Source organism: Octodon degus, unplaced genomic scaffold, assembly GCF_000260255.1.
Source record: "Octodon degus isolate 3935 unplaced genomic scaffold, OctDeg1.0 scaffold00023, whole genome shotgun sequence".
Taxonomy (NCBI): domain Eukaryota; kingdom Metazoa; phylum Chordata; class Mammalia; order Rodentia; family Octodontidae; genus Octodon; species Octodon degus.
Window position 1 is genome coordinate 11,568,292 of NW_004524599.1, and position 12,039 is coordinate 11,580,330.

A 12,039-nucleotide genomic window follows, 5' to 3' on the forward strand; every position below is an offset into this window, starting at 1 on the left:
AGAATGTAAAAAAAAAAAAAACAAAGTAAGTATGAATATATATCTCTATAATATAGAAACCTACTACTGTGTTCTGCTGTGCTATTAGTTAGCTTACATGCATTCAGCAGCTAGTGTTTAGGTATTAGATTCGTTAAGTAAATATTATTGGAAGTAGGTGTTATTGTTGTTTAATAGCTGAGGAAACCAAACTAGCAATCTAGAATTCAAGACCAGATCAGATTCCAAAGTTCATGATCTTTCTATTGTTTCACATTTATTTTATTTACTATAATTTACAGACTGGAGTTTTTTCAAAAGAAATACAGATTTCTGAGGAGAGTCTTGAGATGTCAGCCAGTCACCAGGAGGAAGTCCTAGTGGAAGACCTGGAAAGCCCTGGGACTGCCTCAGCTTGGTGCCTGGCAGGTGTCTCTAGGAGTGCTGGAGGCTCTCAGGAGTCCTGTGTGATGCCTGACATGGAGCGAAGCTTTGAAAGCTTCCAGCCTCTGGAAGAGGACATGGCTTTAAACGAGGCCTTCCAGAGATTGCAGCACTCTAACAGAGAGCAGCAAATGCAAATCCAAGAACTTCAGTGCAGCAACCTGCACTTACAGAAGAAGAATAAAGAGCTACAGATGAAGATTATCAAGCAGCCAGTGTTCTTTGACATCATCAGTAAGCTAGAGAAGAATATGGAAGAATTAATTGAGGACAAATACAACATGAAGCTAGAGAAGAACGAGATGAGCAGGAAATTGCAGAATTTACAGGAGACTTTAGCTATCACTGAAAAACATCTTCAGGAATCCAGGAAAGAGAAGGAAGCCTTACAACTCCAAGTTGAGAAGATCAAGGCCAATTACATGCTTTTACAGGAAAGGTACATGACTGAAGTTCAGCAGAAGAATAGATCTGTGAGCCAGTGCATAGAGATGGACAGGAGCTTGGTTGAGAAGGAAGGAGAGCTAGAAAGACTGCAGAAGCTCAAGGGAGAGCTGGAGAAGGCCAGCACTTCTGCTCTAGACTTGTTGCAAAGGGAAAAAGAGACCCGAGAGCAAGAGTTCTTCTCTTTACAGGAGGAATTCCAGAAATGTGAGAAGGAAAACCTGAAGGAGAAGCAGAAATTGAAATGGAGAGTTGAGAAACTGATCGCTCAAGTTAAGAATTTGCTCTACATCTGTGAAAATGAAAAGGCTAAGAATATAAAGCTTCAGCAGCAGATCAATGAGGTGCAAAACGAAAATGCACAACTTCGAGAGCAGGTCGCAAGGAATGAGGAGCAGAACTGGGTCCCCAAAGTTGAGATTGCTCAATTGCAGGAGAAATTAGAGGAAAGAATGGTGCCAGATGTTGCCAAGGTATCGCTATAAATTCTGAATCAGTAACCCAGAATTCCAAGTAGCGGCCTGTTGATATACTTGGACATGGCGATCAACATACAGTATTTTAAGTGGATTCGTTTAAAGCCAGGTGTGGTGGTACATGCCTGTAATCCCAGCACTTGGGAGGCTGAGGCAGGAGTGTCACAGCACACTTGAGGCCAATTCTTTATACAGTGAGTTCAAAGATAGCCTGAACTACATAGAGACACCCTGTCTCAAAAACCAAAAATAAAGTGCAGTCATCTGAGTTGAAATTGGAGACATGGGTTTGTCATGTGCCTGATTCAAGATAAATCCTATTTCTGTTTTATTTTAGCTAAAATTTAGCCTCAGGAAAAATCTTTTAATCTAGTTTCCCAAACCATTACCTTTAGGACACCACCCTTCCCAATGCTGAACATTTCAAAGAAAGTGAGAAAGTGAGTGAAGTCGTGCTGCAAAAGTTGAAGAGCCTTCATTTTAAAAAGAAAGATTTTGATAAAGAGGTACTGTTTTTATTCTTCATTTGAAAAATTCTAAAGCCAGGTGTGGTGTTACACTGGCTTTTCTAACACACACATCATAAAACAGCCCAAATGCTCAACGAAGATCTACCTGGTGAGCGGCATGGTAAAACAGCCCGGACCCCCAAGACCAATTCTTCAAGGAATCCAAATGTTTGCAGTGATTTCTCTGTGACCTTTTTGACTATTTTGTCAATAGTCAAAATAGGGCCAGGGAGATGGCTCAGTGGAATAAACACTTCCCTGGCAAGCACAAGGGCCTGAGTTCAATCCCTGGTTCTGAAAAAAAAAAAAAAAATAGTCAAAATAGTTAGAGAACTTCAGCACGTAGGAGGCTGAGGCAGGAGGAGCGCCATACATTTGAGGCCAGCCTGGACTATGTCATGAGTTTAAAGACCCTGGCTCAAAGAAAAAAAATGAGAGAGAGAAAGGAAGGAAAGAAAGAAAGATTCTACCTGTGAGGTGAAACAAAATAGTCAAAAAGGTCACAGAGAAATCACTGCTAACATTTGGATTCCTTGAAGAATTGGTCTTGGGGGTCCGGGCAGTTTTACCATGCCGCTCACCAGGTAGATCTTCGTTGAGCATTTGGGCTGTTTTATGATGTGTGTGTGTTAGAGAACTCCTTCATCTACAAATTCAGAATGATTGCTTTGCGGCCTTTTTGTGGCACTCTCGACTTTCCAGGGGTCCTTAAGTGTGACATGCTATAGTGACTTTAAACTTGAAATAATGGAAAGTTTGAAAACACCTTTTACTTCTTGGGGGAAGACGAGTAAGAGCAGATGTCCTCAGTTTCTCCGGTTACTCTTTTCTTGGTGGGGTAGAGGACGACAGATAAAATCAAGTTAAATAGGGGACACGCCAACCGATGTGAAATTGTGACATTGTTTAATCCGAGAGGAATACACAAGTGATGGCTGACAAAGAGAACAACAGCGTTTTTACATCTGGAGTCTTGGGTCAGAGTCAAGTTGGCACTGCACTTCTCTGAATTGATGTGGACAAAGGTTTGCTGCAGGGGCTCTGAGTAATCCCGGTCTTGGAGCTAAGCCGCAGAGAAAAATAGGACTGAGGAGGAGGCAGAGCCTGCAAGGGAACCCTGTCTTCCACTTCCGTGACTCAGGCCTCTAAAAGTCAGCCTGACTGAGGACTGCAGAAGTGCAGTTTCAGTCATTTCTGCTCTCCTGGCTGCTTCCTGGGGCTTACTGAGAAGCAGCCGGGTGGCAGGACAGGATGCTGGCCATGTGCTTGGGTGGGGAGAGTGGAGCAGGGTAAGTGGCTGGGGCCAGAGCTGACGCGAGATGGGCTCCTAGCTTTGAATTTTGTGAAGTACAATTTTTATTATTCTGCATAGAAATCTCCACAGCCCACATTTAGGCAGTTTGGCAGGAAGTTCTTTAGCCTTTGCCTTTTGCACTGTGCCAGCGGGAGTCCAGTGGTGGGCCCAGGATGTTGCCCCCTCAGAGAGCCTGGATCTCATGTCTGTCATTGTGATGGTTCTGATGGCTTCCTCCAGCTTGGCTCCTTTGTTTTGCGACTTAATCTGGGTGAAGGCAGCAGTGTCTCGTGTCTTCCTGTGGGATCAATGCCCCCCCCACACACCAGGGTACCACATGTGGTAGGAGGGAGCCACAAGCTGGAGCCCTCCTCCTGTGCAGTCTCCACCAGCTGAACCTGCTTGTTCTTCACATGGTGTGGTGACAGTGTTGGCAGCGCTCAGAGACTAGGGGTCTCTTAGTGAGCCATCCCCTTTGCGGGCAGCTTTCTGCCTGACCCATGGCCTCACCTTCGTCTCATGCTTTGGCGCTGGCTTGTGCCTCTGGCCAATTTAAGAGGCTGGGTGGCTGTGTGGCCATCCAAGGCCTGGCCAAACTGGTGACCTGCAAGTGATGCCTTCAGCAGAGCCTTTGGCAGCCAGATGTAGTGAGGGTTATTTGACAAAGCAGGTGAAGTCACTTTGGAGGCAGATGTCCTGCTCTAGGACAAAATTCTTGGGCCTTTTCTCAAATGGGTTTCATCACTTTCTTGGGCCCTTGCTTCTCACTGTCGCCAGAGCTAGGGCATCTTTTCACTTGCCACTTTCTTTCAGTGGCTTAGATAGGAGAGAGCTGTTGCAGCTGGTAAAGGGTCAAGGCGTTAGTTACATGGGGCTTGCTTATGGTTTTCTCTATTTTAAATATTACAAGTATTTCATAACAAAGAAAAACATATTTTAGTCAGACACTGTGACATGTACCAGTAATCCCTGCACTCTGGGAGGCTGAGGCAGGAAGATGGCAAGTTCAAGCCCAGCCTGGGCAACTTAGCAACTTAGTGAGGCCCTGCCTCAAAATTAAAAGTTAAAAAAATAGGGTTGTAGGGGCCAGGGAGATGGCTCAGTGGATTAAGTGCTTCTCTGGCAAGTGCAAGGTCCTGAGTTTAATCCCTGGTTCCGCAAAAACAAAAACAAAAACAAAAACAAAATAGGGTTGTGACTCAGTGCAAAGGCCATGGTTTTAATTCTCAATACTTGAAAAAAATATTTTTTTGCAGCATGCTCTACCTCATTGATATGTTTATTTTTATGTTATTATGTTATGTTTATTTATTATTTATTTATTATGTTTATTATATATTTATTATTATTTATTTATTTTTGGTTTGGTTTTTTGACACAAGGTCTCACTATGTAGCCCAGGCTGATCATAAACTTGTGACACTCTTTTAGCCTCAGTCTCCCAAATGCTGGGATTACAGGTGTGTTCTATCATACCTGGTGATATTTAGATTTTTTTTTTTTTGTCATTTTGAAATAGTTTCACTATGCAGTTCAATCTGGGATTGGTCTCACTAACTTGGTACCCCAGGTTAGTCTCAAATTCACAGTGATCCTCTTGTTTCAACCTACAAGTATAGAGTTTAAGTATTAAACGTTAAGATTTAAGTCAGGTGTGGTGGTACACCTGTGTAATCCTAGCTCTTGGGAGACTGAAGCAGGAGGATGTTGAGTTCAAGACTAGGCTGGACTACATCATGAGATGGTCTCAAAACAAACAAAGAATTAGTACTATATTGAAGAAATAAATAATCGTAAGTGATATCCAGAGAACATTGACTTTGCTTTGTTCCTGAGACTCTAGGCCTGGTACATCCTGAGCAAGGGCTCTACCGTTGAGCTACACACCCTCTCTGCCTTTCTTTTTCTTGAAAGAAGAACTTTAATGGCCTGATGGTAATAATAATTGAATATTCCGACAAGGCCACCAAGGACACTCACAAACTTGAGGATTTGCTGAAGGCATCCCGTCCTACTCATAGCTCATTTATTTCTGTAAATGTCACCAAAGTAGAATCAGCCAGGGGAGAGAAGAGGCTTCCATGGCTTCCTGGAGGCTTTGCTTCCTGCCCGGATGTGCCCTTCACCTCACACCTTCCAAAGCAGTGGTCTCCAAAAAGGAAGCAGCAGGTGCTGGGCTCAGACCACCTGCTTTGGACACCCAAGTTGGCAGATGGACCGCTCCCGTCAGGAATTATGGGAGCCCCTGAATCTGAGGCCTTTCTGAGCCCAGAAGACTTAGGCCTGCTGTGTGAACCCTTTCCTCACACGGGTTGTGAAGACCAATTGTCTCGTGGAGATGGGAAATTGGGCTGCATGTGGTATGAAGACTTCGCTGTATATGTATATATAAAGTACTTGTATTTCCTCACCTCTAAAATATAAATGCTTTTGCTCCTTAGCTACTGAAACATAAAGACAGAATCACAACCTTTAGAGAGTTAATTGCCAGTGAAAAGGCATTTCAAGATCACATCGTTGAGGTGAGTGTAACATTTAGTATGCGTTATCTTTAAGGTGTTAAAATACAAGGGACGATACTTATGGTCTTGGATAAATTTGGAGAAGTCCTTCTAGTTCCAAGTCCTGTACTCCTGTGATTCCAGCACCTTATATAGCCAGTTGTCTCTTTGATTATTAAGCTAGTGCAGCATGTATTGTCAGTGAGCCAAGGATTGTGTAAGTATTGAAAGTGAGCATGAGTGTATTTAATCTCAGGTCACTGGTTTTGATTCAGATGAAGCCAAGAAGGTGAAAGATGTTCCTATCTTACTGGGAGCCAAACTGGATGAGTACCACAGTCTCAACGAGGAGCTTGATTCCGTGGTAAGAAAGACCTTTTGTAACTTTGCTGTCACTTGAAAGACTCAATACCATTTCGTTAACAAGTATAAGAAAGTATTAACCTTCTGAAATTTGCTCATTGAAATGGTCACACACTGGCTTAGTGGCAGCACTGTCTTTACTACAAAAGTAAAAACTAATGTAAGTGCGTATGTTGAATTTTTTTTTTAATGTATTTGGTACAGGGTCTCATGATGCAGCTCAGACTCATAGTGATCCTCATATTTCAGCTCCGCAGTGCTGGGAGCGCAGGTGTGCACCACCGCTCCCAGTCTGGATTTTTTAAATTTTTGTACTGAGAATTGTACTCAGGACTTGAGCTTGCCAGGAAGGCACTGTGCTACTAAACTATATCCACATCCCCACATGTTGAAATTTTAAATAATTGCCTTAGTTTCTGTTAGGACTACAGTCATCAGATTTATGTCATTCAAAGTGTAGAAACTGCAAAATATGTGCTGTTTTTCACCACAAATGAAGCACGTTTCTGTTGTGCCATATGCTACCATATTGTCATCGGATGGGGGAGGGACCAGCAACCTTTTCCAGGTTCTTTTTGTCTTCCTCAATGAGTTGATCAGGACAATTGGTGGGTGTGAATCATTACTGTTTACTTAAAGGCAGAAATAAGAAAAAGGAAAAGAAGTGCTCAGGCAGAAAAGGGTGCTTTGAAGGAAAAAGAGTTCTTATGAGAAAGGCTGCTGTTTAATTCCACCATGGCCTGGACTTCACAGTGAGACTGTCTCAAAACACAGAAACACTTAGTACCATAACAAAGAAGTAAGTAAGTAATAATAAGTTATGTCCAGACCAAACTGGTTCAAGAACAGTTGCTGCTGTCCTTTTGTGTCTGCTTTGGTGGTTGGTCCCATCGGATCTCCTATTAGAAGGTTGGTCTCAGGTGCCAGGCTTGGTGTGTTCCTGTATCTTTAGATTGGCATGGGGTGCAGGGCTTGGCTTGGTCCCAAGTCAGGATCAGAGCCACTGCTCCGCACCAATTAGTAAGTCTCCTCACCTGGGGGTCGCACCCCACTGCCCAGCCACGTGGCCTTCCCTCACCTCCTGCTATAACGTTAGCTGCATGTGACAGCCATGAGTGGGAACTATAGCCGCTGCTTACTTCCAGTGGTCTGTAAAGATAGAAGCAGAGAAACAGAAAAGAACGTTGGAAGAAAATGACAATGTGTTCCTGGAACCGACATAGTTATGGAACAACTTTAAAATTCAGTTAGTTCAAGGGCTGGCCAAATAGCTCAGTGGATTAAAGCGCCTGCTTAGGCAGACTGCAGGGGCTGGGGTTTGATCCCCAGCCTGCTGTGCCAGCCTGGTGATTGAGACTGGGCATGGTGGTGTGCGCCTGTAATCCCAGTGCTTGGGAGGTTGAACACAGGCGGATCACTACGAGTCCAATCTACTTAGTGAGACCCTGGAGACCCTGTACTAAAAAATACCAAAAAAAAATTCAGTTAGTTCAGTGTGATTTGCAATATAGGCAAACTGTGTACTGATTTCACCTGGAATAATTAATGCTGAGTCATCTCTTTGTGTTTGGAGTTTTGAGCTCTTCCCTTCTGGTTATTTATAAAATATAAAGCAGATTATTGTGAACTCTAGCCACTCCACAGAAGATTGGAATTTATTCACATTCCCTGCTTCCCACACCTTCCTAGCTCCCAGTAATCACTGTTTTATATTTAGATCAACTTGTTTAACATCTACATAGGGGACAGATTGTGTGGTATTTGTCTTTCTGTGCCTTTATTTCACTTAACATAGTGCCCTGTGATATTGTCTTCATTATTTATGTAAGAGAGGGGGAAAGAAGGGCAGTTTGTACATCCAAACATTGCTTACTATGGGCTTCTTCCCTGTAAGACCCTGCAGTGTATTTTAAAAAAGATTAAAAAGCATTCTTTTTTATTAAAATTTATTTATTTGTATGTGTGTGTGTGTGTGTGTGTGTGTGTGGCCAGCTCAGCCCACCAGGGGGCGGGGCTGGCTGGCATGCAGTGCTGGGGGATTGAATCACAGTCCCTGTGCTTTGCTAAGCTTGTTCTAAGTAGGTGCTTTAGACCACTGAGTCATCTCACCAGCCCTAAAAAGCATTCTTAACATGGTATTTACTGGGAGAACTAATATAGTTTTTCTTCCATAATTGCTGTAAATATTAAAGTAATTGCTAGAGGAACTTGTGAATATCTTTTCCTGATAATTCTAAATGTCACTTTTAGAAGGCACAGTTTAAACATTTCAACAGTTCCTTGCAACTAAAAATGGACCATACATTGGAACATGAAATATATAAAGCCAAATGTTTTTTAAAAACCGCCAGTTACTTATGCAAGGGAAAATATTCCTCAGGCCCAAGCACGTATCATCACATGCAGCCTCACAGATTTGCTTCAGACAGAATCAAATACATTTGTGCATTGATTATGGAAAAAAAAGCAAAGGTTTGAGGCTAACAAATATTTGTATGTACTAATAGATAGTTACAGTTATTTCGCCGTGTAAGATCAAAGAGATAAGACATGCTTATAACACTTGCTCACCTGTTCTGTGTGCAATCGACTAGTGAGGGTCTGGCTCATAGCATCGCAAGTCATCTAATGCACAGCTCCGTGCAGGTGGACATTGAGACTGAGAGCAGTGGTACACACCTGGGAGGCTGAGGCAAGAGGAGTGCATGTGGGCTGGTGAGATGGCTCAGTGGTCTAAAGCACCTACTTAGAACAAGCTTAGCAAAGCACAGGGACCGCGGTTCAATCCCCCAGCACCACATGCCAGCCAGCCCTGCCCCCTGGTGGGCTGAGCTGGCCACACACACACACACACACACACACACTAAATAAATAAACTTTAAAAAAAAAAAAAGAGGAGTGCACGTTCAAGACCAACCTGGGCAACATAGAATAAATAGAATAAAAAAAAAGAAAAAATAGAATAAGACCTTGTCTCACAAAAAGAAAGAAGTGTGTGTGTGTGTGTGTGTGAGAGAGAGAGAGAGAGAGAGAGAGAGAGAGAGGAGAGAGAGGAGAGAGATTAAATAAGAGTAGCTCACTGTCCTCTGTTGCTCTCAACGCCTGTATTACCTTTCAGGGCGATTTCCGGGTTAATACTTTCACTGATGCTTCTCTGCAGATCAAAAAATTGGGAAGCCTTGTAGAGGTGAAAGAAGACCACTGCCACAAGCTCATTGAAGAGAATGACACGTATCAGAGACAGTTAGGCTGCTTGATAAGTAAGGTACATTTTTACAGAAGTATCTGCCTTTCTAAAACTATGCCAGATATTAAAATAATAGAATTCTGGAGGAAGAGGATCTGAGGTTTGATGATCGGGTTTACCTCAATGGCTTTCCCTTCCTAAGGGCGCCGTAAGGTGTTTCTCCTGCCCTTAGCTAGACGCTAGCAGAGGGCATGTGTGTGTCTGCCCACCTGGCTGCCAGCGGTTTGAAGCCTTAGCATTGCTGTTCCACTTTCAGAGTGAGAATGAACCTTGCCAACCTAGTGTTACAGTTTAACTTTTTAAATCGACATTAACTTTAACGAAATGGACTTGCTCCTTCGCCGACACACACCCTGCTGTGTGGGACATGCTGTGTCGATTCACTACCATTCTCTGTAGTTTGCGCGTGAATAGACATAGACCTAGTGTTGCTCACACCTCTCAACTCAAAATCTAAGGATGATGTTTGGCCCGTTGTAAAATTTTTGTTGCTGTAGTCAAATAACTAAACTCAAACTTGCAAAAAATTTTTTAAAAAAGAGAAAGTAAACAGTGCTGAATAAAACCCTAAGATTGGTTAAAGGATAATTGTGTAGCTTATTTTTTCAAGGTCACATCATATGAGGAGATTATCAAATGTGCTGACCAAAGGCTGGAGGGATCCCATTCCCAGATTGTGCAGTAAGTTGATAAAATTTTGCTTTTCATTTTAGGAAATTTACTAATATTTTATTTCACTCTCTGGCTCCTACATTCATTTCCTATGACTCCCAGAAAGAGGAAAAGTAATGATTTGTAAGTTCAACCACTTCTTCATGAATACAGCTAGTCTGGTTAATGTCTGGGATGCTTAAAATAGAGTTCAAGGGCTGGCCAGATAGCTCAGTGGATTATAGCACCTGCTTAGGCAGAGCACAAGGGCTGAAGTTCAATCCCCAGTGTGCAGTGCCAGCCCCACCCCCCGGGGCACATGGAGAGGGCGAATGAGACTGGCTGTGGTGCACTCACCTGTAATCCCAGCACTTGGGAAGCTGAAACAGGAGGATCACTATGAGTCCAAACTACGTAGGGAGATGCTGCAGATGCTAAATACAAAAAAAAAAAAAAAAAAAAAAAAAAAATTCAGCAAAATTTTTATCTTCCTTTATCAGAGCTCTTCTTACCTTTAGCAGGTTATGAAGGAATTAGTAAGAAACATCCAAAAATGTTAGAAGATATTTTACCATGATTTGGGATTTTGCAAGGGGAACAATACAATACAGGACACAACTTACACGATTGTTTTATAATGAATTGTCCAAACACTCACATACAAAGATTACAGGAAATCTGTCCAAACGCTGAAGACCAATAGATCTGTGCTGGAAAGGCCCAAAGGTCAGTGGTGGAAGCTAGGAAGTCTATGCCAGCAGGATGAAGGGTCTATGCCAGCAGGCTGAGGGATCTGCACTGGAGCCAGGAAGCGACACTCAAGGTAAGAATCAAAGCTCCCCTGAAAAGTACCACAACCCACCTCAGCAACAGTGAGGTCCCAAGCTCCTCCAGCGATGAAGAAAGCCAAGTTCCCATCAAGAAAGCCAATGTGACAAGCTTCTCCAGGAGAAGGAGCAGTGCACCATCTTCCCCTCCAGAGCCAGGAAGCAATACTCAAAGTGAGCTCCCCTTAAGTGAACTGCAGCCCACCTCAGCAACACGAAGTCCTGAGCGCCTCCTCCAACAAGAACAGCCAAGTTCACCAGGAAAGCCAGCACGACAAGGTCCCCCAGCACAACAGCCCGAGAGAACCAGCAGCTTCCAACAGCCTCTCCACCTCTTCCCTAGCTCTGCCTCTTACACTGCCAGCAACAATCCTCCAGGGGGCCTCCCACACCCAGCACCATGCTGGTTCAGTTCAGCTGGCTGTAACAAGGTGACCACCAGTTGGCAATCTAGCACAAGGTATTTTCATAATATTCAAGTAAAATAACTTTGCAGTGCTTAGAATTCATTCACAAAAAGTTACTGAGTGCACACAAAGTTAAACACATATGATATATCAAGTACATTCTCTTATTGGAATGAAATTCAGCTTGAAACATTTCAAAAGTAGCATTCATAAATTTTTCCATTTTCCATGGATTTATTATTCTCACTTTTAATTGCTGTTTCTTCTATCCCTGCCCCCTCCCCACTTTCTGGCTGTCACTAGCATTAAATGGAGAAGGCCTCTTGTTACAAAGAGAGCCCACCTGACATTAGGAACTTTCTATGGGGCTCTCTCACTGTGAGATAAGTGAAGTAGAGCTGTGGGTAGCTTTGTGAAGCGGAAGAAATGGTGAACCACTTTCCTGTTCTCTGAGACCTATGCAGGAAGTTACATCTGGAGTTGGGGGAGGATACAGTGTGCTGAGAAGGAAAAAAGTTGGAGTCCTCCCCAATTTTAGCCAAGAAAGTTTAGTCAAGGCTCAGTAATCATGGGCTTGTGGAATAGCCAAATTAAAAAACTTGGCTTAGCAATACACTCCTGTAATCCCAGCACTTTGGAGGTTGAAAACAGAAGGATCATTACCAGTCCGTGCTGTGTAGTGCGACCCTGTACCAAATACATAAAAATGAAGAAAGGAGGAAAGAAAGAAGAAAAAAACAATATCATTTTGGCCATGTTGTCTTGCCCAGTTTTTTGTTTTTGTTTTTGCTTTTTAATTTAAAAAGTTTTAAATGGGGGCTGGGGAGATAGCTCAGTAGAATAAGTGCCTGCCTGGCAAGCACAGAGTCCCAAGTTCAATCCCTAGTACTGCAAAAA

General features: G+C 43.0%; 1 protein-coding gene across 1 annotated transcript in view; it reads left to right on the forward strand.

Moving 5' to 3' along the window:
* The window catches only part of Cage1 (cancer antigen 1), a 23,318-nt gene extending 13,376 nt beyond the window's left edge, over nucleotides 1–9,942 (forward strand). Inside the window, exons 3-8 of the mRNA XM_023712059.1 lie at nucleotides 282–1,340; nucleotides 1,739–1,849; nucleotides 5,588–5,668; nucleotides 5,904–6,011; nucleotides 9,171–9,275; nucleotides 9,868–9,942. Of these exons, the coding sequence (XP_023567827.1) occupies nucleotides 282–1,340; nucleotides 1,739–1,849; nucleotides 5,588–5,668; nucleotides 5,904–6,011; nucleotides 9,171–9,275; nucleotides 9,868–9,942 (1,539 nt within the window). The remainder of the gene's footprint in view (nucleotides 1–281; nucleotides 1,341–1,738; nucleotides 1,850–5,587; nucleotides 5,669–5,903; nucleotides 6,012–9,170; nucleotides 9,276–9,867) is intronic.
* Nucleotides 9,943–12,039: the final 2,097 nt, after the last annotated feature.